At 32.7% G+C, this 26862-nt stretch overlaps 1 protein-coding gene across 6 annotated transcripts in view; it reads right to left on the minus strand.

The window, feature by feature from the left end:
* Positions 1-26862, minus strand: part of LOC131065974 (probable leucine-rich repeat receptor-like serine/threonine-protein kinase At3g14840) — a 92029-nt gene that overhangs the window by 8340 nt on the left and 56827 nt on the right. For all 6 annotated transcript variants that reach the window (XM_058000615.2, XM_058000614.2, XM_058000611.2 and 3 more), the window contains 4 exons: positions 17891-17953; positions 3023-3076; positions 2669-2713; positions 2480-2526 (listed from right to left, as the gene is read on the minus strand). In XM_058000615.2, the coding sequence (XP_057856598.2) occupies positions 2480-2526; positions 2669-2713; positions 3023-3076; positions 17891-17953 (209 nt within the window). The remainder of the gene's footprint in view (positions 1-2479; positions 2527-2668; positions 2714-3022; positions 3077-17890; positions 17954-26862) is intronic.

The following is a 26862-nucleotide window of genomic DNA, read 5'->3' on the forward strand; positions in this document are numbered from 1 at the left end:
CTATATTAATGTTTTGTAGATCTAAAGATCAATTGGCTCCACTTTAATCTAATACAATTTCAACCACTATAAGGCCTACCTGAATTATATCCATGTAAAGGAATGAGGTTTAATGTTGGAGCATTAAATATAAAAATAAGTATCATTGATTACAAATTTCATTAATAGTATTTATGATAGATATCATTAGTAAATTTATGAAGGTTTTGAGCACAAAGATTGTTGATCAACCTAAAAAGTTGTAGCATTGGTCACAATGATCGTTGATGAACCTTAAAAGTTGTAGTGTTGATCATTGGTAAATCTATGAGGGGTTCGACCACATAGATTATTGGAAATTACTTCAATTGCTCCATTCATATAGACATGATAGACATCTTAGTATGGATAATGATGGACAAAGGTAATTAAGTGCATTTGAATCATGATATTGCTCTTAAGAAGTTATCGTTATTAAATGTTTTTTTATTTAGACATGGGTAGCTAATATATCTATTTTTTATATGTAGCCCTCATCATCTAGTTAAATTGTATAATAAAATAAAGTTTATAGGGGGTGTTTAAAATATAAACTATATTTCTTCAAACTCCAAAATATTTGTCATGGAGAGTCATATCTCATTCAAGAGACACGACTATCTATATATGTTATCTATTTAAAGATCTATGGATCGATGAATTCAGATATAGACAACATCAATTCAATCTCTCCATTTGTAACAAATATAAATATAAAAAATTAAAATTAATTTTCTTTTAACCATTTTTTTTGTAAAAATAAAATAATAGAATCTATAATAATCAATAATTAGTGCATTAAGATATCAATTAGTGGGTAAGTGCAAAAATATGGATGCTAAAAAAGTGGCCACACCACTTTAGAATTGAGTCTAATATAGGCATGGATAATAAACTATTACCAATATTATGTAGCTAGTGGATTCTAGAAACTATCTTTCAAATCATATAGATTAGCTAGGTTTCACTATCTAATAGCACATAGGTGAAGGATACCAATAGCTATACATGATACAATATATAGGGATGGTCTAACTAGTTGTGATTAGTATTATGCAAGTGATGGATGACATAGGATAATGATCATATCTTCAATTGTAGCTAACTATCAATTATAGAACACAGGTTAATAATGCTAGGAGAAACCCATGATAAAATAGGGCTTAACCATATTTCACCATTACAATGCATGCAATATCTACTAGTAAATACCTCGTACCTAATTGGACTAACATTCACTAGTGGCATGGAGCTGGTAGATGTCAACACCCATCAAATTGAAAGATTCATTAGGATATATAAATATTATTAATGAGGTTATGTGATGTTAATGTTACACTCCTTATATCCAATAATGATTGCAAGTAGTATCAAGTACTTGCACATTATCACAAATGATATACAAAACTAGGGTAAAGATGAGACCCATGATGTAATATGAGAAGTGTTGACATTTTTTATGGCTAAGATGCACTTAAAGGATAAGTGTCCCATCATCTTTCTATTATTAGTTAATTACTATATGTGTGTGAGTCAAACAATATATATATAGGTAATAATAACCTCAATTATTATGTATATTGTTATACTTTTACTCTTGCTAGTGATGATATCTAGTAGTATGTGATGCTTGATATCATCCCAGATAGTAGAGGATTGAGAAAAAGGATGGGACCCATGATGTAATAGGGAATGGACCCAAATTCCTCTTTTTATACTAAGGTACATTTTTGGGATTATGTATTTGTAAGTTAAGTGAAGAGGAAGATTCTTGTAATGAGACCACAACCACTTCTATTTTATAGCTAAGCTCTATGTGAATATTTAATGCTTAAATTATTTATATTGTGTCCACAATGGATGCATTTAAGCTAGTCACATGTACGTGTGATGTATGTGCAAGTTATAATAATGTGTATATATGTGAATCATTCATATTATGTATATGTGAGATGCTTAATTGATTTATTTTTTTCACTTTTGATGTATGTATGATCTAGCTATCCTATGCATCTAGGTAACATATGATTGAGCTAACACCCATATGTACCCATGAGGCGCATAAGTGTTAATCACCTATGTATGTGTGACATACGTGTGATCTAGCTATTTTGTGTATAGATTATTTATGGTTGAACCATTCACAATGCGAACATGTGATGTTTGAAGATGATCCAGACTATTTGATTTTGCGTATGTTCATCAACTAATATTGACTTGAAACTAACACTTAATTAAGATGTACATTTATTATCATTATATTTTAATTGGATATAATTTTGAAAGTATAATCTTAATCAATTATTGTAATTCAAATGAAAGATTAAATATCTCATCTCAAATAAGAAGATATAATTTTTCTAATGAATGGTAGCATTATTTCATTTCCTATAACTATATATAGGAATCACAATGACAAAAAAAATATAAAAAAATACTACAATACTACTTACGAACTCACATTGTGGATCTCTGCAAGTGAATCCTCTTTGAAAATAAGCTTGATCTCTGGAGTCAATTCATTTTCAACACAAACATGTACATTTCAGTGGCTGGTGACAGACATTAACTCTTCCTTTACACAGAAGTACTAAAGTAAAAAATTATTTAACATATATTATTTAAAATGTCAAATAGATTGGAAGCGAACCTTCCATTAGAGACATTGCTGTCAAATGAGTTCTGTATCAAATTCCTGTAAATTTTAACGACTACAATAGTTAAGCATAAAATCTATAGTAGATGCAAAAGCAAAGACAAACCATACCACAATACAATTCTGTGGAAAGAGATCTAATAAGGTTGTTTGATTTTCAACTACTCTTCTAGATATAAATCAACTAGGTTTAGGATTCCATACTTTCAAAGATAATTATTTCCTTGAAATATTTTATTAAATTATATTAGTAAAAGAATATAATAAGAGTATATATAAAGGCTTAAAATAAAAAGTAGTCAGTTGACTTGTCTAATTGACAAAAGATAAATTATTTGATATGCTTACACTTGTCTTGTATTTGTTATCAACTCTCCTGAAAAATAATTGTACGATAGATCTCTGTAACAAATGTTCAACATTAGTCTTGGTGTATGAAAGAAAAAATATTTCATAGATTTCAGCATCTTCTTAAATTATTCTAGTAATTTGCTTTCACTTTTACAAACTATTAGCAAAGTTTTAGAAAAAAGAAAATGTATTTGTGACTTGGAACATAAAGGAACATAATCAAGTATCTAATATGTTTTTAGTAATTCATTTTTTTTTTTTTAAATATAAGTTGGAATATTATGATCATAGAATCTAATCCATTGATCACAACATTATCTAGTTAAATGCTACCAAGTAAATGAATCAAAATATACAAAACTAGCAAATAACTTCAATAACACACATCAGATTTTTACCATGATATAAATGTGCATAATTCATAAAAAAAAATTAAAGAGAAGCAAGAGAATGTTCATTTAAAATATAATATATTAATAAAAACTTGATTATAAAATAGTAAAATTTTTTAATAATACATCAAACACAACCTATTAAACAAGTAAAAAAGTCTTTCAAATTAAAGATCATATAGAATATGAAAGCTTACAAATGGAATTTGAATATGCTACTAATTAAATTGAAGCAATTATACGATAAATGTTTGGTTTAGTGGCAAAGTCTATGTTGGAGGCACCTAAATGATGTTGGGTTCAAATTTTCTTTTTTAAAAAACAAAAAAAACAGAAAAATCTATTAGATAAATGTTTAGAATTATATTTTCTCAAACTTGATATTCATTCATAACTATTGTTATATATGAAACATGATAATTGAAATCTAATAAAAAGAATAAACTAATCTTCGTTTTCAAAGTAGAATGTAATATAAATAAGTTGAAAGATGGGTCACATAGACTAACATAGTAGTTCAAACATTAATAGTGATTAATGATAGCTAAAATAAATTTTAATAATTAAAATTTATCAATTATGAACTATTTCAAAACATTATTATTTTCCAATCATAATAATATTTGATTCACTTGTAAGATTTTAATAATAAACTTAATGTTTGAAATTTATTTTAATATATTCACATTTTTGTGTATATTTAACAAAATCTATATAAAAATGTTGATATTATTTAAATTCTTCCTCTAATTTTAATGTTGGTTAGTATAACATCTTCAATTATTATTTAGAGAGAATTTCTTTATAATTTTAGTAACTTAATTCTAAATTTAGTCATGAATAAAGTTACTAAATCATTAAATTAGTTAAATATTTATCATTCTATACTACAAAACATAACAAATAAATTATCGATTTGAAAAATTAGTCATGCAACTCATCTGACCCCTTTAAAATATTATTGAGGTAAAATAATATTTACTTTTAAGTTTTATTAGACATGTCATTTTCTTAGGTGATAACTTTTTTTATATTTTATTGTTTAACTATTTTAGTTTTTGTTCCATTAGTTGGGAGTGGTTATATCATTGGTGTTCACTCTATAGACCTTGCAGACATATGTACATCTAGTTCATCTCAAGTCAATATATTTTATCTCATTTGATGATATATTTGGTTCTCTTGTGATCCTGACTTTGGAGTTCTACTCCTACATAATATCAGAGCCTTTCAGCTTGGAACTCCTTCCAAATCTGAGAAGGCCATATTCTGATTATTTTGGTATCAAGGGTTCGCAGATTCACAGACTGTCTGGTACGATTCTGGTGTTTGAAATTTTGTCAAATTTCTATTTCGCCTTATTTGGTGGCTACGATTGCATTTGATCTGTTCATATCTGGACGGATTTGTTTTTGCCTGGTCTCTTACTCTTAGATGAGGAGTGTTTACATTTGGTGGCGAGTTCGAGGCCTTATCCTGTTCTTTATCTCCATCCGCTGGTTTTTCTTTATCAAGCCGTCAACTTGCTTTTGGTTCCTTTGTTTGCTCGGCGACTCCTAACGCCGAGCCCTCTCAATCGATCATCACTCCAACAGACCTACCTAGCCCGCTCAACATCAGCCAGTTGCCTTTCCTATGCTAGCAACTCTTGTTTTGGCTGTATCGTTTTGGTTCATGGAGTACATTTGAGAGTGATGGCTTGTCTTACTATTTGGCGGTGGGAGCTGAATTTAGCAGCTGATATGTATTGTATTTGGGGTTTCATGTATTTGCACAAGCTTCTAGCTCAAGGTGGCGTGGCCTATGTCCCACCACCCTATCGACCCATTAGCGCCGCTCATCGCAGCGGCACCCCTTCTTGTTGGTGGTGGGCTAATATTTTGCTTCCCATTAGCATTGAGGGTCATATGGACATCTAGTGGGTCAGCCCCTAGGTGTTAAAAAAATTTCAATTTTGAGAAACTTTTGTCCATTCTTAGTAGGTGGTCATGTATGTGCCCAAGGGTCAATCCGTTGTAGAGCTTAATCTAACTCCCTTCTTTTGTTGATTGGGCTTCATATCAGTGATTTAATTCATAACAATGGAACAGGTCAATCCACCTAGTTAGGTTCATCCCCCTGATTTTCCTTCGCAATGGAGCATCTTAATCCAATTGATTTCACCATTTATCAGGTCAATTTGCCTAGTTTGTCTTTCAAATTTGATGGATGACATATCTATTTGATGACTTAATCCGGTCATCAATTCATCTTTGGAGCTTGTTCTACACCAATTTCCATATTAATTCCAAGTTGTCGCCTTCTTCATTGATTAGGCATGTACCTGGTTGGATTGTGACTTCATCAACATGCACAAGGAGACATGAGCAATTCAAAGACATAATCTTTAGCTTCCTACTCATTCCTATTTGGATTGGGAGGCATTCCTACATTTCTACATGGGTTTGTTTCTTCTTATGGGTGACAAGCTATTTGTATGCATGGCATCATGTTCAGACACTTACCATTTTGTAGGTGATTATTCATCAAGGGGGTGCAATGTTGTCTCAATCTATCCTTTCATTGGAGGGGTAATTGTATTGTATTTTAGTGATGGATGTCATTATTGAGGGATATTGTGGAGACCTCCATATATCACTTCAGCTTGCATTTGTACATGATTTGCATCTCTTTTTTGTAGAGGAGTTTTGTACCATGAGGTTTTCTCCTTTTCTCCGTTTGTAAGAGATCATTTGCACTGTACATGGGTACCTATCATGGCCTTATAGCCAAGACCAATATTAAATCTTCATTGCATACTGCATTTCTTTGCCCGAAGTTGCCCTTAAGGGGGGGTGTTGGAATAAATTAATATTTATTCACAATCTTAGGTTTACTTAGGCATATCATTTTCCTAGATAGTAGGTAAGATTTACTATATTTTATTGTTTATCTACATTAGTTTTTGTGCCATTAGTTGGCAAGTGGTTATGCCTACTCTTGCATCTCATTGGTGCTGACTCTATAGCTCTTCCCTATATAAGAAAGCATATGTACATCTCGACTCAATGTATTTTATCTCATCTGGTGATATCTTTGGTTCTCTTGTGAAGGTTTTAGTAGTTATGATCCTGGCTTTGGAGTTCTACTCCTACAAATAATGCATCTTCCTTAGATACATTGACTTTGATTTATTGAACTATAATTTTAACTACTGAATATTCATATTTAATATTAGTGAGATTTTTATAACTATTAGTGCTTTAAATATTGAAAAGAAATTTACTTAATTTTTAAAAAAGATTGAATAAGTGTTCCTTGAAAATTGTTAGCTTTCTCTAAATAATGAGCTATAACCTAGAAAGAGTAGCATCTAATCGCAAGTAATATTCTACTATAGAAACATGCTTTTTATTAATATCATTATCTTTTTTTCAACACCATTCAATTTGACTTTTAATTCTTGTTTCTACTCCCATGTTATTACAACGAAGAAATAATTTTTTTCTCAAGATTCCAATTTCTAGGCTCGGCTTGAAAAATTTCACACACTAAAATATCCTATACTAATTGACCCAAATAAAAGGGAAATGTAAAATATGATCTCCAAGCAAATATAAATGGTTTTTGACACAAATCAATTTATTTTCCCATTGAATCTATGCAATTAAGAAATTGATTAAAGAATTTTAGACAACCTATCTCTTTTGAACATAATAAGAACCTTAGAAGGTATTGTCCATATCTGCTTAAATATTATATTTTATTTTTTCTTCACACCTAATGTCTTTATGCAATTTGGACCAAAGTGAGAACCCTAATGTTTGAACAATAATCACACTTGATTATTTTGGATGTTTATATAAATTTAATTGTAATTGTTATAGGATAACGCTTTTGATTGTTAATTATCTTAGAATAAATTATCATTTGATGAGAAACATAAATATTATATGACCTAATTGTATCTAGTCCATTGGTGGCATGGTTTACTTGAATGTGTGTTATCTTTTGGACTAGTTGGATACTAACGATATTTTAAAGAATTGGGTGTGAGAATCTCGAATGGTTTTATCTGTACAAGGGTGCAAAAAATATAGACTTAGAAAATGTTTCATAATATATTTAATATCCTTTAACCCTACGTTTATGTCTATTCAAGTCAAACAAAAATGGAAGAATCAAATGGTTATAGGCACCTTAACGGTTTTCTATTGTAGTAATGATAACTACTTTTAACTTATTATTATTGTGCCTCATATACATATCCCATTATTTTTAGTGATAAGGATCCCTTTTTCTCTAATTTCCTTGCCTTAGATTTTGGTTCCTATTTAGTATTATAGCATTGTAAATTGTTTACCATAACAATTTCACACTCTATTTGGCACTTGCTTTAGTGTGCATTTCCTTTGTTCATTTTAAGACCATTTATGCCCTAGGCTATCTAAAAAATTTAATGATGATCATGTGCTTAACTCTTCATCAAATACAAAATATCAGACTAGATCCTATGTTAAGGGCCCTAATGCTTGGTTCTCCCTTTTAGAGGCTCCTTTCTTGATGGACCTAATCACCCAACACCATAGTCACATAAAAAGGGGTTGAAAATTGGGGAATTGTGAGTGTCAACCTTTTTATTAGATGATTCGATGTTGATTTTTGCATTTGATTGATGTTTATTTGCCTACACTTGAAATAACCTTGTGATCTCTATATAAGGAGTCTTTTTAATCATTGATAATATCTAATAGAAATATAGAGAAATGATACAAGGAATGAGCTATCAAACTATAAAGTAATAGAATATAAGAAATTTCTATAATTTCACTACAATTAGGCTACACTCAGGTGTCGATTCATGTTCCTCCTTTATTGTTGTCATTATGTTATTGAACTAACCCTAGTAGGACCACATTTATGTGCAACTCCTTGAGAGGGTTTCATACCTAAGGAAATATTGCCATTTTAGAATTTGTCCTTAGCCTCATTTTATGTGAAGGCATGCTCTCCTTCACCATCATTGTTGTGGAGGTGGGAATACTAGAAAAAGGTTTGACTTTGGCAAGCCTTTGTACAACATAACCTATTTTTTCTTATTTTCTTTGTGTTCATGTGTAGATTTGATAATGAAAAACTTATAGATGGACTTGAAGTAGATAGTAACAATTGTTTTTAGACTTTATATTATGCAAAACCATAAGAATAGGGTTTGGAATATCAAGATATCTTTTGACTTTGACCCATATTTTTAGGAGATAGGTATGAGAATCTTCTTGGTTCCATCCTTAGTCATCTCTAAGGCCTCTATCATCTCCAGAAATAAACACCCAATATTTTTGTCCTACACAGTCAACTTGAGATTTTGTTTCCAAGTTCCCATCTACAAAATCTCTCTCTCTCTCTCTCTCTCTCTCTCTCTCTCTCTCTCTCTCTCTCTCTCTCTCTCTCTATTTCATGATGTATCTACTCCATTTTGTTATATTTATTCATTTTCCTTTATTAGCCTAGTTCATTCCAAACACATTCTATAAATCCCAATCACATGAAATAAAAAAAAAGTATTAAAAGTCCAAGATAGCATGGCTCTCCCTTGTGTGCAAGAATCCAAACCCACTCACATCTCTAACATTGTATGGAAAAATAAATTGATCCTAGTTAATGCACACGTTAGTCTAGGAATACCTTTTCTTATATTTCACTTTGGTGAATTTGATGTATATTACACTTGCACATTTTAATTTCTTGCATTCTTTTATTTGAATAAAGTATATTAATTAGTTTATATATATGTATATTGATCATATTAAAATTATTTATTTAGATAAGAAAGTGGTTACATGATTGAAAAATCCTTTTCCTTGGATCCTCCTTCCATGAGTCCATCACTAACAATGATATTTGTATTTGCTAAAAATAATATATTTCTAACAATTTATAATTATAAATGGACTAATTCACCAGTGAAAAAAATCTTATTTATTCTGATAATTATTTCTAATATAATCCTCTATTTTAGAAATTACTATGATAATTTTTCTCCACATAGAAACTAAAACATAATTGTTTTTCCTTTCATAAAGATAGAGTGTAAGGAAAATAAAGAGAACAACTCAAACATAAATAAGTCCTAGCTTGACCCTTTTTTAAGAAACCAATATGAATATAATACCATAAAAAATCATGTCACTACAAGAGCTTCAAGAGAAAATGAACTCCCTTCATATAAATATAAATAACATCAAATAGAGAGGTTCATAAATTATCAAGAACAATGAAAAAAAACATGACACATATTTAGGCATAAAGGAATGGGATATAGATAATGAAAAACCCTTACATTTTGACCACGAGAATAATTATTCAATACCTTTCGATGGTTATTATCTAAGTAGAGAAAATGTAATGACAAAGGGGTCCATTGATTTAGGAACTGAAAAAATTCAATATCCTAAATATGATGGGATAAGTGGAGGGGATGCATCAAAGGATTTGTTGATACGAATGGATATGTACTTTAGGTTGATTGATATAGATAGCGATACCAAGGAACAAATAGTTATCCATAAATTAAATTATTGTATCTCGATGTTCCTCCTTTGCCCCTCACTACTCCATTCTCCGCATTCACTCGTATACTAGTGTCTCCTCAACAACCTATTAATTCTTCAGCTTCTAGTTCTTTGTAATATGAGATTCCTATTTTACTTTCTTATTTAATTCTTGGATCTATTAATTTTTACTATTTTATTATCTTTCATTCAAGTATGTGTCTTTCTTTTCGTCGTGTATCTATATCTTTAAATACATTTAATGTTTAATATAATTATCAAGAAAAGATTGTTTTTTAGACAAAAGGTCGAAACCTAAAACATTATATTAATGTAGTGGAAATAATTACAATTGAAGTACAAACCAAAATGGAGGGAGAAATCCTCATCCATCCAGGATATGTGTAGAAGGATTCTCAGAGATCGAAATGTGGCCATCACACAAAAACCCAAACCAATCTTGAGGGGAAATACTCATCCCTCAAGATGTTACAAAGATACGACAAACCCTAGGAGAAAAACTGACCCCAAAGCATTCCAACTGTATGGTATTTACAAACTAAAGAATAAGACTCAACCATCTAAAACTTAGACACTAAGAACAAAAGACACAGGCTCATAGCAGACGTCCAAAAGCAACATTCATGAGAGAACTGTGGAATCACCCGGGCTCGAAACTCCAGTGGATGAATCCTTTGAGCTTGCAACAAAAGCTGGACTATGAAATGATGACGGAAAAGAGAAAATGGATAGTGTAGATCCAAGCAACAGCAAATGAAAATAGGGGTTCTTCAATTACCTTTTGGTAAAACCACAGCCACTGATGAAAAGAAATAGGAGATTCATCTACCAACCCATTCACTATGGAGATAAGAGAAGAGTTCAAAATGGAATGGGTTGGTAGATGCAGCTCCTATCTCCATAGTGAATCCCCAAGAGCTCATCTCTGCAAATGAAACCACCCACTAGGGAAGAGCCACAAAAAAAATTGTAATTCTCCAACTAGTTGTTTAATTTTGGCCAAGTGAAGAGGCTCAGGTGTACATAACTACCCACAAGGAGCTTGGTGTGGTCAATCGACCAAATAAAATCCTTGACAATCAAAGAAAAATAGGAAGTAGAAAATGACAGGAGCACAAAAGAGTTGCAAATGAGACAATTTGGGCCACGCAAGGTGATAGTGCATCTTCCATGGGGTGAAATGGGATGGTGAAGGCTGAGCATAACTTGAAGCATAATTCCTTGTCACCACCTTGCACCTCAAAATACTTGTTGGCAAGAGAAATTCAAAAGGCCATGTTGAGTGGAATGGGCAAGAAACAAGGCGAACCAAAGAATAAATAATAAAAGCTAGGAGAAAACATGATTGCAATCTCATCCGCATGAAAGAGATCCAAGAATTGAATCCCATAACACATATAAACCACCAAAAGAAGCTACTATAAAAAACCCATCCAAGCTTCCAAAGACCCAATGATGGTGCGAGATTAATGATGTCACAAGGGGGATTAAAAGTGTAGGGCCAAATTTAGCACATGGCATAGGTACAAAATATGCTCCAAAAATGGAACTCCCATGATGTAGGACAGAACAAACTAGTGAGTGAAGTGCAAAACACCAATGCAGTTGTATCCAAGTATGTCCATTGATTGCATAATTCGATACATATCAACCAAAATGAATCATCCAAAAATAATCCAAAACAAAATAGGGGTCAACTAGGAACATAGTCCCATTCAGCATACTGGATTCCATCTCTTATAGGCTTGTTGGCCAGATTGTTTGCCAAACCATTAGCCCCTTGATAACAATGCCCGATCATATAATAGTTCGATTGTCCTATTAGCTTCATAGCCAGTTATAATAAATAATTCAAATGCCAAGAATCTGTATGAGATTTAGTTAAAGCTCTAATCACCACCATTGAATCACCTTCAATGTATTTAAATCTTTCACTACAATTAATTGCAAATGCGAGAGTCATAATGAGAGCAAAAAGAACTCCACCATATTATTTGTTGCAAGGGGAACAAATTTACAGGTTGTCTTGATGACAATTTTAGAATGATATCTTAGAACTACACCTTCCCTTGAATATCTTGGTTCCTTCTATAGGCCCCATCAAAATTCAATTTTATCTAATTAGTCTGTTTTATCGATCTACTAGCAAGAGGAAGTTTGAAAAGTGGCCAAGTCTTCAAGATGTAATTGTCTCATGAGGAAAAAACTCTGACCTTTGAAGATTTGAACAAAAATAGAGGACTCAATTTTGAAGAGAATTTGTTCCAATTCCAATTCCTCCCCCCTTATAGATCCTACTATTCCTCTCAAGCCAAATATTCCAAATGAGAATAGATGGGTGCTGATCCCATATTCTTGGGTTACACTTTTTGCCAAAACTTGACACTTAAATTAGTATTTTGCACTAGATCTTTACTTTCTAACACTTATAGCAGCTATTAAACCATTAAAAATTTCAAGATGAAGTAAACTACTGATTTGTGAGATTTTTCATATACATTCTAATTTATTTTTAAAAATAATTAGAAATGAATTGTCCATAGTGTAATGTAACTTTTAATAACCTAATATTTACAGTAATTGGCATTTTTCAGAAGTGATGTATATTCCATAGTGCATAACATTTTTTATAGCAAGAACGAAATTCTAATTTTTAAAATATATATTTGTCCCAACAAAATCTAGTGGATGGATATTTTTTCATAAATTTTTGTTGCATATATTTTTTTTAGTTAATTTTTGAAGTTGGAGTAATTTATATTTGGACAGAGGTGTATTCTAACATTTTTTTGTATGTGTTTGAATTAACTTCTTATTTTTGTGTTGAAACGAGGATATCATTATCAAGGGAAAATATATTTTTTACAATTCTTTTCTCTATTTTCTAAATTTTCCCTCATGTATGAAATGCAATCCTTAATGTTCAATGAAAAACCTACATTCATAAGAAATAAAACATAAATATATCATGAGAATTAAACATTTTAAAAATTATACTATTTGGAAAGCTTATAATAAGGACTAAATACTTGAAAAAACAAAAACTTTTAAATGAATTTATTTGACCCCCCCAAAGCTAATTCAAGAGTGGTTTTTTGTAAACATTTTGATAGGTGCAAGTAGGACTTCGTTGCAACTATGCTTTAAAAGTAGATAGGTTCTATCCAAGAGATTTTGATCTGAGGGGCTTTGATCTAACTCTCTTCAATTAATTATTTCAAATGAGATCTCTTGAGGCTTAAATCACTATATTTTCTAAAAAGCGTATGATTTCAACAAAAATCAGGGTGTACCAAAAAGTATAACCCAGTATTATGGGATCAAAATGTTCCAAATACAGGAAAAAGTAGAAGAAGGATTCAAAGACAACCAAATTTGAAAATGTTACAAGAGCTTTCCTTGTAGTGGGCCAAAACATAGTAATTATCCTCGCAACCAAGACCATATACTTTGCATGAATTTACACTCCATCAAAAGATGGTCAGAAGATTCATAAGATTGACTACACATAACACACTTGAATAGGGGATTGATGCCTAGTCCATCAAGTCTCATCCCAAACAAAATTTAGCCTCTGATAGACAACCAGGCAAAAGCCCCAGCATTAGGAAAACACTTTAATCCACAACATAAATGAGAAGGTCATCTTGAAGGAGGCTGAGGTAATTGTTGAAGAGATGCATACCCTTCTTTAACAAAATAAAAATATTTTCTTGACTTATTCCAAATGCTAGAATCATTAATGTTTGAAAAGAAGATTTGCCTCGAATGCAATTCATCCATCAAAGAGTTTTTCTTCTCATATGGAAAAATCTCTTTGATAGCCAAATTGCATTCGAGAAAAATCTTCTTTTCATACCTCAAGGATTTCATCAATATATAGGTGATTCTTCACCTTTTAGCTAGAAAAAAGATTGTATCTATCCAAAAAAAGTTTCTCTATAACTAGATTGATTTTAGATATCAAATTTCCACAATTCATATCTATTTTCTCACATATATGTATATTATTGTACGTATTGAGTGTGTGTGTGTGTATAGGTTTTTGTACATACATACATACATGTACATATGTATATACATATATGCATATGCATGTGCATGTATATATATACATGTGTGTCCGTGTGTGTGTGTGTGTGTGTGTGTATGTGTATGTGTATGTGTGTGTGTATGTGTATGTGTATGTGTATATATACATATATATCTACATGTACATGTACACACACACATACATGCACATACACATGTATATCTATATATCTATATATATATATATATATATATACATGTATACATATAGATATCTATACACACACATACATATACATATGCATATACATATATGTATATATATATATGTATATATATGTGTGTGTGTGTATAGATACATATATTTGTGTGTGTGTGTGTGTATACTCTTTTGTGCATGCATGCTCTCTTTTCGTTTTCCATTCCTTTTTGTCTTGATTGTTATTTCAGTTTCTTTGTCATTTTAGTGTTTCTTCTTTTATTTATTTATTTATGTTATTATTATTATTTTTATTGTGTCCTTTCCTATCCTAGGTAGTTGTGCTTCTCATCTACCCTCTCCTTTTTAAGCTATCTGGTCTACAATTTATCCATTTTCTCTCATTTCTCTCATCCAGATGATGGATCATAAAGTGTGATTAGAAACATTGATGCTAAAAAAATATACATAGTTTTTTATTAAGGTAAAAACAATTTTTGAAGGGGCCCCGAAACCCTTTACAAAATATCCTTATGAGATAAAAGCATTAAGAAACCAAAAGGAACATACATAAGAAAAACCAGCATAACAACTAGAAAAAACTAGCTAAAAAGCCCCAAAAAACCAGCGATAACCAGCCAAACTAGACAAAGCACAAAAACTAATTTATGTTTTTTAGGGCATTAGCCAAGTTACTGCTAATCCCATACAGATCTTTGATGTTATCCATAAGATTAGGGATTTCCTTAGCAAACGTCACAGCAGCTTTCTTCACACTCGCCCTAGTTCTCTTTGCCGCTCCACCAGGCATAGCTTCCCCACTCCCAGTGTCGGTAGCCTCTTCATCAATGTCGAGGTCCACCAATAGATTGGGAGAGCTGGAGTTTTCAAGGACATTAGAAATATCCTCTAGGTTCATTGTAACAACAGACAAGATATTTGGGATCATTCCCAACAGGTTTTTCATCACCACTTTACCTTCTTCCAGATAGTCAATCTGGGCTACCATCTTTTTAGCTTTTTCCTCCATGTCTTGCTTCCATTGCTTCTGGTTCTTGTCATCTTCCTTCCTTTTCTCATCCATCTGCTTCCCATTTTTTTCCAAATTTCTCAAAAATTCATATGTCCATCTATCAAAACCCAATCTAGCCTCAGTAAGGTTTTTGAGGTTATCCAGGAACAACCCTTCTCCGGCACACTCCTTATCCTTACTCAAACTATCCTTAGTCATTTCCTTCTCGGGTTCCTTATTCTTCTCCCTCTCAGAATCCATATATTTTTCCTCATTATCCTTATCATCCTTATCCCCCATAGGCTAGCTATTGTCATTGCCTAAGCTAGCACTGTGAATTGGACTATCTTGGTTAGACACGTCCTCGTCTTCATCTTCCTCTGCACCCACATCCTCGTCTTTCCAACTTTCCTCACCTCCTGACTCATCCATTTCCATTTCACTGCCATCTTTTCCAGTTTCCTTTGTGTCATTCTTGTCATCTTGGGTTTTCATCCCAGTGGCGCTCTTGCTCTTTTTGCTCTGAATAGACTCTTCCTTGCTGGGTTCGCCTTCCTCCAGCTTTCTCTTTGCTTTCCCTGGAGAAGCAGACAACCTCTTGTTTTCCTGAATGGAAAGTATTTTGCAGTGCTCATAAATGAGCAGAATGAGGCCACAATGAAGCACAGAGTTCAAGGGATTCTTATTTTGTTTGTTGAGAGACCTCGACAAGGACCTAGAGAGAAAGTAGGGCAGGGAAACCCTTTTCTCATGCCTAAAGTGGTTCAATATCACAAAGTGATAAGTATGGGCCCTAGTAAAATGACCCTCAACTATTATGTATTCCATGATAGCATTCAACACCTAGCCCCAAATTTTCTTGATGTTGGAGGCGTCATAATAATCCTCCGTAGCTTTACCAATTTTAGCCCCCTTACACAGAAAAAGTTTAACCACATTATTGGAAACTTTAAGATCTCTAAAAACATTGAGCCCTGAGTGGGGCATACCTGTTACAGTTGCAATGAGGCCCGTGTCCAATTTGAACCTCACACCATGGATTTTAAAAGACCCGTTACTCCAATTTTCAGTTATTTTGGAGATTGCAAGATTAACCCTACCTTTATCGTAATCAACCAACTCCTCCATAAAATTCGTCAGGGACCCTACCTTTAACAGCTGCTACAAGAGAATTTGTACTTATCATTTCACCATTCTGAACCATTTTAGGCATGATAGATGTATTTCAATTCCTTTTTTTTTCTTTCATCCTTGTGTAATAGTGTAAATGCCCACCTGAAAAAATGGAGATCCCATGTTCTTCATTAGGGGTTAATTATTTTGATTATGGACATGCTAAATACCTTGAGATTAAGTTGCACCCCTCGACCTCTAAAAAGAACATTATCCACTATTCCCAAAATGTCCATTGGCACTACACTAATGAATCCACAGAGTTTGAATCTTTTGATGAAGATACTTTCCACCTAGGTACCGACAAAAAAATAACCTCTACCAAGGGAAAGGGGTATGATTCTAATAAGGAAATCTCTGACAAGGGAGACTCTGATTATGTACCTTCTAATGAGTTTGTCCCAGATTCCCTAAGTCCTAGCTCTGCCAAAAAGGGCAAGGACCCTATGTCCCCATGCTCCATTGTTAATGACAGTAATTTTGAGTTGGGCTTTTCTTTTAGTGTAAAAATAAAATCCCCCCCAGAGTCCTCTGAAGGCAACAATGATGCCAAGAAAAAATTGAAAGGAAATGTAGATAGTTGTACTCCTCCTAGTCTCGATGAAGATCAACAAAATCTAGACTTCCATATTGAAATCCTAGTTGAAGTGGATGAGAGTACCCTTGTGGGTAAAGACATGGGTTCCTTCCTAGTGCATATAGGGGTTGGGAAGAACACAGTGAAGGATGCCATAGATGGACAAACTAATTTCTTCAAATGGGTGGTTGTAGAGATTTCAAGGTTGAAATGCAAGATCAATGATCTGATTGTTGGACATAGCACTTTGAACACCCCATCCTTAGATAATAGAACAACCTGCTAGACCTCAGTATGAAGTTAGTGACGGATGTTAAGGCCATGAAGAAAATATTATGAACCTAAAGGTGGCTTTGGATCGGGTTAATGAAAAGCGAAGAGTTGTTATTGTAGTTAGTAGAACATCCATGACTAATAGAACAGAGGATCTTCATAGACTTAATAATAAATATCAATCCCTCAATGTATCCTCCTCGTCTTCTCATGCCTCCCCCTCCATCTTAGTCTATGGAAAGGATAAGGAGAAGGTGTCTATTTCAGAATGTGATACATAGGCCAAATAGGGACTATCAGCTCACACACATAGTAGGTATAAAGGTAAGCAAGAGAATGCACATGATATGGAAGATCTTGTTGAGATTAATAGGATTTTTATTGATAAAAATGTTAATATTGTTCAAGTTCTAAACAATATTGTATAATCTCTAGGTGTTTGACCTTGTTTTATGTTGTTTTGTTTCTACTGGCTCATTGTGGCTTGGCGTCTGGTTTGTCCTTGGTGACTAGTTTTTTTTGTTTGGGTTTTGGGCCCCTGTAAAACCTATTTTACTCTAATAGAAAACAATAATGTTTAATATTTGATGATATTAAAAATCAATATTATCATACAAACAAATGCTTATTTTGAAAAGAGATAGAAAAACTCTTACACATTATTAATTGTGCTCAGCCATTCTTGTAATTTCCCCATTAAGTTGTTGTTTCCAAGATACCTAGAATTCCAACATGAAAATTACTTTACATTAGAAACAAACATTCTCTTAGTAAAACAGTGTAACTAGTAAACGTTAAGAATTGCTAAATATTCACATTTCTTTTACATCCACATTTTACGAAAAAGAAAATAGTTTATAATATTATTGGAGAAATCATTACTATAATATTTTTTGGAGAGGATCTAAATAGCTTAGGGAAGTACTAAGTAAGTGTCACTTTAATGAACAATCAAAGTTATTTTAAGTTGAGACCATGAATAATTCTAGTACAAGTCTAATGGTGAATTGAATTTTGAAAGGATTATTAATTTCTTAATAGATACAAAAATTAAATATATCATAAATAATATGTTTAAGATAAGAAAATTGGTGGTTTCCTAGTTTTATTTTGTATTCTTCACTTTATATAATAGTGTGAAAAGAAATTATATAATTCTTACTTTAAATTTATGAGATATGAGTTAAAGATTTGTGGCTTTAAGATTGGTTTATAACATTATAAGATTTATGGTTGACATGTTGAAGAAGTCTCCTTTCATAATTCTAGAATTTTGGAGCAATAATTTTATAAGTAATGAATTTTTGAGTTTGGTTTTATAGATTCAAATTTTTAAAGATAATGTTGGTATCAAATGTACATGTCAGTTAAGCATTAAGGTGTGCAAATTATATTAAAAGAACTAAGTCCACTTAAATCTAGTTTGATAGATTGTTTTTGGTATTTGCACTCAAGAAGATGATTCCTAGTGGTCCTTTTGTGACACAAATAAGTTAACTAGTAAGGAAATTACTATTTAATAACTTTTTAAGCTTTAAAAGAATAAGAGAGAAATGTAGCATACTAGATCATATTTATAGCTACTAGAGAAAGGTCTACTGAAAAACATACACTTGAAAAAGGCCCGAAATATGTCTTCAAAATTTATTAAATGCTTCAAAAGCTTTAAAAAATTAACTAACCAATTTTTTTTTTAAAAATAGCCAAATACATATCTTAGAAAATATAACAAAATGAGAATGCATAAATTAAAGGCAAAAGAATGATGTAATTAAAAATTGTTGGTAGGAAAGTACAATAGCAAGCACATTCAATATTGATCCTACCATAATTCACCACAAAATGTTTGTGGAGCCCCACACCAAAGAGACAACATGTAAACTAGAGTAGTATGAATGGGTTACATCCCATTTGTATAGATAATGATATAATATAATAGATATGGGGGATAAAGTATGTAATAGATAGTATGTGAAAGGGATAAATAATAAGAATAGATATGTATATGATGTAATGACAATATATGGAGATATAAGGATATAAGAGAGGTGTAAGGACCTATACAAATGTACATGAATGATATTTGTTAATACGAATATAGTGGATTTATGGGTCTTGAAATGACCCAAAAAATATTTATGGTGTCTCATAACTTTCTACAAGATTTTTACTTTTGTGTAGGTAGATATCGTATGATTGTATGATTGGCTGTGTGAGAAAATTGTTTTGCCTTTTTTTCCAAAATTGGTCAAATAGGTAAAAAAATCTGTCATTTTTCATTTATTGGGCCTCCTAAATCTAATGGTAAGGTTCATTTTGGTATAGGCACAGTCATTTGTCAAATATCCCCACTGAAACCCTCATCAAGAACACCCACAAAACACCCTTTTTTCAACAAAGATTCATAAGCCAAGATATCTAAAAACCAACCAAAAATTTGGAACCCCAAATTTATAAAGAATAGCCAACAAAAGTCCCTCATAACTTGGCATGTCTTCATTGTTCAATGTAAGCCCTAAATTCCACTTAATACCATATTTACTGCAACAAGAGTTAGACAACTACAGGCATGTCTGCAATACAAATAAGAAATTTTTAGCTATATAATCATCATTTCCACATAACCCAAATAGAGAAATCAATGTAAACAAGTGTTTAGAATCTATAAGAAAATAATTGACAACATTCTATCAAAGAGGACACAAGATATACCCTAGGAAAACCTTCAAGAGGAAGAAAAAATAACCTCTAAAAATGTCAATCATTCATTTATATTCAATGATGAAACCATTATAATAAATCTTAGAGTCATTAATGAAGACTTCTAAAAACACAATCTCTCTATAGGCACTCCATGTGAACAAGCATGCAACCACACATCCCATGCCATGCTTCACAATCTCTCAAATCTTAAACAAGATATTCTATCAATCCCTTAGCCAAAATGGCCAACTAGCCAACCTTAGACAACTAACTAGGTTATGTTTTCTTTTATAGAGACAAGTTCACACAAAACCACTGAGTAGTATTACATAAAAAATGTGACTAATACCATGAGATTAAAAAATTTCCTCACTTAGGGAAATATGTTTTTACTTTGTTAAATGTAGTTCCATAATATTAACTTAAAGACTATTCCCATGTGAGACCCCACATTAAATATTCTATAATATTAAATACATCACATAAAGTGGTCCCAAGAATTTCAACACCTAGTGATGCATGTATCCCTAGGCTCCCTAGGTATACTAGACATAATTATAATAAATTAACACTATAAATATTATGGAAGGTGTACAACACTCCAATTCCTAACATTGGTCATATTCCTATGTTTATCTCTTATAATTAATTATTGATGAGGAAGTGTAAGTCACATATAGACGTGACTCCCTCTCTCATTTGAAATCCTATCATTCAATTATAATCATTTTAATTAGCAATTTATCGTTGTAATGATCAAGAAATAAAAGTTTATAGAGTTGAGAAGTCTAAGGACACTTTCGAGAACATTATTACATACTACTAAAGTAATTTTGTTTCCTATTATTATTATTATTATTATATTTTTGAGCACTAGCATTTGTAGGCTTCATTAACACCACGTGTGGGATCCAAGCTAGGGATTCACATATGTTTAATAATCACTATCTATTTAGTATTATTATTTATTTATTTTCTATTATTTCTAAGGGAGCACTCAATGATTTATCACTCATCATTGTTGTTGTGTAGGTAAGAACACCAGCACATATTTTGGCATAGGCTAGCCACTATATAGAAAAAACATTTTTTCCTCTATAATGGTGGTAAAATCAGGGTTTCACCAATTAAGATAAGAAAAATACTAATCTTATCTATTTAATCATTAGATTAAAAAGAGGGAGGAAATTCAATAGATCTAGCTATAATTTAATTAGGAAAAGGGTTGAGATGTCAATTAAATCTCACCTATAGGATGTCTCCCCTTTTATACTTGAAATTGGATGTGAATTGTAAGGTTTAGGTTGAAACAATGGATCAATGAACAAAATTATAAACAACAAAGAGTTATAGACATCAAACAAAGCCACAAGCAGGGATTTGAGCATAAAGATAGGATCAGAACCTGTTGTTGGAAATTTGGCCTGAATTGTCAGGACTACGGTGGTAGGTCGCTTTGGTCTTGTAATTCTTTCATAGGCAAGTGGGATCTTTTTCAGAGAAAAGAAACACACAAGATCCACTATCAGAACTTCACGTAAAATTCTAATGTCTGTGGTTGTAGGTCATCTTGGTCCTTTTATTTTCACTCCTTCAAAATTTGAACTTGTTCGTTATAGTCAAATTTGTTAGAATTTTTAACCACAATTCCTAAATCAATTTCATACACAAAGAAAGAAAGGAAAAGGAGGTTGTGGACAGTTCAAACCCTAATTTAGGAATTAACCTTAAATTGAATATGTAAATACTAAAGTAAATGATAGAAGAAATACCACAAATCTGAAATGGTTGATAGAAGATTAATGATGCAATGCTCTCTACATGTGATCATAAATATTTAATGCAATAACAACACAAACAAATGAACATGGATAACGTAATCAAATACACATGCTTGCACATGAATATTTATGTGACTTTTCTCCATGATGCTTGAAGGATGAAATATTACCTTGAATGCTTGATGACAAATACTAGATGGATACACAGATGATGGTGTATGTGTGCTATGGACTCTTAGATCTAAAATGGATTGATAAGATGTCCTTACATAGGGTTTCCTAGGTAAATTACCAATTAGGCCAACCTCCAATAGTAAAATTGAGGCACAAGGACCAAAATCCATCAGGGAGGGGGAGAGTCTACCCAAATTAGAATTGGGTCATATTTAAGGGGAACTAGGGTGGTGGGGCACCTTGATCTGGACCATGACACCACCACTCCTTGGTCCTCAAAAAATACGACCAACAAATCAGCAAATGAGGGAAGACTCTAAGCTAGGGCCCAATTAGCGATACAAACAAGTAACATCAAATTCATAATAAAAAGGGAAAAAATGGGCCTAGGGGGAAGGAAGATAGGACATGCTAAAGTGGGAGCACAAATCTGAGGAGTCAATAGCATCGATTACAATTTATGATTCTATATTTATCCCCTAGTTTAATGGAAGTATGAACTTATGCAAATACTCATAGTAATGTAGTAAGATAAGGAAGAGAGTGACGAGCGACTAGGAGCGGCCTCACAAGGAGATAATATATTACTAATTTCGATGAACCAATCCCCCAATATTAGGATCATAACTCATACAATCACATAGAAGGAAACACAAAACAAGACAAAGACACAAATGGAAAAAAGAAGGGAAAACAAAAATAACATATACACAACAAAAAGGGGATTACTACTAGAAACAAAAAACTCCAAGTCAACTAGTTGAAGAGATGTCAATAGTCAAAATGTCTCAGTCACTAATCTCATTCATGGAATGTTATAACAAGAACACAAGTGGTCACATGAAGAGAGAAAGAGCATGCATTGAGTGATAAACTATGGTCCAACAAGTAGCAAAGTTATTATCTCATGAGATGGAGAAAAAAGAGAACATGAATGTCACAGGCTAGCAAATTGTATTATGTTAAGTGATCCATGAGAAGAAAAGCAAGAGAGATCATGGAATCCATAGGATAGCACATTGTGTTATACTAGGTGACCTACCAGAACATGATTACTCATGGGACAACAGGATGTGTTATGTTGTGTGATTTTTATAGAGGAGAGTCAAAATAGTCTAGCAAGTTGTGTTATGGTACTTCCACTCATATTGAAAAATGTCGCACAAAGAGGGTTGAATAGCTTAGAGGTTAATTATGTTATGCTAGTCAACCTACCTCAAAGAAGTTGAAAAAGGAAGATTTGAAAGGTCTAGCAAGTTGTGTTATGCTATTCAACTCACCCTATTGCATATGTCATTGTTTGGTTTTAGAACTTAAGCATCTTGTCTAAGAGTTAGGTCTAGTTTCGAGCATGAAACAACCTGTATAAGACATGCAATCAAAAAACAATATGTCTAGTTTTGGGAACATCTCGTGTAAGAGTTAGGTCTTGTTTGAAGAGAAGCATCTCATCTAAGAGTTAGGTCTGGTTTCGATCATGCAACAACCCATATAAGATATATAAAAGGACCACCAAGTAAGGCATTATGCTAGGAAATCCATTTAATATGAATCAAAATATGGTACAAGGAGGATGTGATATATGCCCTACCTTTAAGATGTCAAAATAGTGGTATGTTGATCTTTTTAGGAAGGTAGAAACTAGGATATGTACACCTTCATTACCAAGGAGATATCGTTTAGGAAACAATGTGCATAAATCCAAGCCAAAGAGGCATGACTCTTGTAAGCAAGGAAACAATAGTTGTAAAATAGATATCTTGTAATAAGTGTAAAGGGGATCCTTTATAGGAGAAGGAGGAAGAGATATTTTCTCAAAGACATCTACATCCAAGAGGAGATTTAGAACAAAAATAACATCATTGACCAAAAGAAAGGAAGGAGAACAAGAATTCATACCTTTCCTCTACTTCTAGGTAAAGGGATTCTTGATGAAGGATAATACAATTTTGACCCAAAGTGAGGGATTTGTTTATAGTAGACATAGATCGTCAAGTGAATAAGAGGTTGTACTTAAGGATACACACCTCTTGCATAAGAGAGAATCCTTGAGAAAACAAAATAACTTCACGCAAGGAATAATGTCATATCATAGGTAAACAACACTCATAATAGGAAAAGTGGATCCTTAGAAAGGATAAGAGATAGAAGATAGATTCAATGTTGTTGGTGTAATTTATGTCTCATGTAATTACACTTAAGTTAGCTTCGGATAATTCATATCATAGTAATTTGCATAGGATAACTAGGGAATATGGTTGTAGGATAAATTCCACCTTTGGTGGTGTTATCTTGTTATCACATTTTCATATCCACTTATAGTGGAATGATAATTCCACCTTCGATGGGTGACCACCTTTAGTGAAATTATCTATCATTTCTCTTACCTACCCCTACCTATCCTTTTATCTCATTAGGCCACATGCCATGATTGTGTGCTCTCTTTTCTTTCCTTATGGCCTTGCCTTTATAAGCAGGCTTATGTACATTACATGTTGATCAATTTTTGCGTCTTGATGAGAATATAATATGTTCTTTCTTATCTTGTTCTCTCTTTCTTTTGTGATAATCAATTGTAGATATTTGGTTTTTACTTAGTTCTTACATGGTATCATTGCATACTCTTTTTGGAGAGATCTTGGTGCATTTGTAGATTCACTTATTTTCAAATCTGAGTAGAAATTTTTTGGAGCATCCTATGCCAAATCTGAGCTCACCATTACATCCAAGGAATCATTTCCATAAATTTTGACTATAAATTTGCCTATATTGGGCAAAAGTTGTTTTTTTAAGGCAAAATGTTTCTAGCATGTAGGTCATACGGCCATAGTTGCACAACAGTATGATTGTTCAAAAAAAAAATCTGTGATTTTTTTTACTATTATTTTACCACATTTTATATTTGGAAAATCTTTTTTAAAAAATCATTAAAAAAGGTTTTTTTGGAAATATTTAGTTTGGTTTATGGGAGACCCACATACCACCTCTTGTACCATCATACTACAAATTGTGTAGGTTGTGTTGGCCTGTATGTTGCTTGTTACGTCCTTCCACAATACCTTCACTTTTGCCCGCATGCTTCTCGACTGTCATTTCATTGCTACTTTGGTGTTGTTGCCACTGCTATAGACCACTCTACTCTCCCAACAATTCCTCCTCCCAGCTCCCTCCCTCCAGCCACCACCGACTCTCCACTAGCACTACCTTGAAGGTACCTGTGCCTACCACATGGCAGGCGGCCATTGGCCCACGGGTTTAAAATCCCATCACAAGTGTTTCCTTTTCACTCATTGGTTGATGCCACATCAGTGACATGCAATGCCTTCCATGTTAGTAACATGCAACACCTTTTTGCCACATGCCATACTCTTCCCTACATAGTTAGCACCTATTTAGTACCAACTCAACGCCCAATCGATACCAAATCAATGGGTACCTCATCGTACAAATGATCTGACTTAGAAAACAAACAGACAACCACATCAACAATCATACAGTATAGTACCAATAACAATTTAACACTGAAACCTTCGTACAAGTGCCACGTAAGATCCATACACCCAATTAGGTTATGTACCACCATGTGATAGCCTAGTCCCCTAATACATCAAGATTTCATACGAGCCACAACAGATCTGTACTATCACATGTCACATTCGTACTTTGCCATGTCATCAATCCATATCATATGGATAGTCATGTAGACAAGGAGGTTTCTTGGCACAATGGGCATACAACCATAAAATTAACATGGTTCTTTATTGACATCAATACTAATCAACACTTTTTGAAAAAAAATTGACCCCTTTGTTGAGCTTTTTTATTTTGCAATCCAACTTTGAAGGCTCATAACTTGGTCATTTTGAGGCCTTTTTCAATGCATTTTTTAAATTTTGGCTAATTTTTCATTCTCTCCACAATGGTGTGGTTGGCTTCCAATTTTGGTGGATATAGTTTTCAGAAATATTGGTTTTTCATAAATGTACATGTCTAGTTCTCATTTATATGCAACTTCTTGGGCTCCATTTAGGCTCATACGACCTCCTTTTCTTGTGCCATTTTTTTAAAAGTGAATATTTTTTTTCTACTTTTATGTGGTGCTATAATTTTTTCATCATTGTGAGTAGAAATATCACTTTCAAAACTTGGTCTTTTTTAGCCTAATTTGGCACATGTAAATTCTTGGATCTCGGTTAAGGTTTTGTGCATTGATTTGAGTCTGCTATAGCCTATTTGAGGCAATTGTAATCATAAAATAAAAAGTTTGTTTTTCCCTTGTTTGCAAGTGGCCCATTGTACATGCACTAAGTATAAAGTGCCAAATCATCTTATTTTCGATGGGGTATTCTTTGATTGAGTGAATTTGGGGGGTTGTCTTGTTTGATTTTGCCTTTCTCTATCTTGTGCTCTTTGACTTTCATTTTTAGTTATGGGTTCTCTTGAATTTTCACTTCTAACTCTACAAGAATAATTCATTACATAATGGAACAATAGTATCACTAGTAGATCCTAAAGCTAATCCAAATGCTCAAATGGAATGACTCGCCATAATTTTTATGGTTCTTGGAACTTTGAGAAAGTATGTATTACATGATCTTATCTTTCAAATTGAGAAATGTGGTACAATTACAGAGGTTTGGGACATATCTGGTAAATTGTATGGCCAAGTTGATGAGATTATGGGCCACAAGCTTGACAATGAATTCACATTGTTGGATCCCAAGGATTTTGATACAATCCAAGACTATGTAACTAAAACAACTGAGCTATGAGAGAAATTCAAGGATTGTGGCATTGAGAAGAAGAGAGCATAGTTGGTTTATAATTTGTTGGACAAGCTTCCATCAAAGTACGCATCCTTTGTCTCTACCTTCCAAACCCATTAGTTGACTTCAGGTACTTCATTCACTACACCATCATTTGATGCATTCATAAAAAATATTGATGCTTGAGCAAACAAAGTCGATCAA

This window comes from Cryptomeria japonica, chromosome 2 (assembly GCF_030272615.1).
Source record: "Cryptomeria japonica chromosome 2, Sugi_1.0, whole genome shotgun sequence".
Taxonomy (NCBI): Eukaryota; Viridiplantae; Streptophyta; class Pinopsida; order Cupressales; family Cupressaceae; genus Cryptomeria; species Cryptomeria japonica.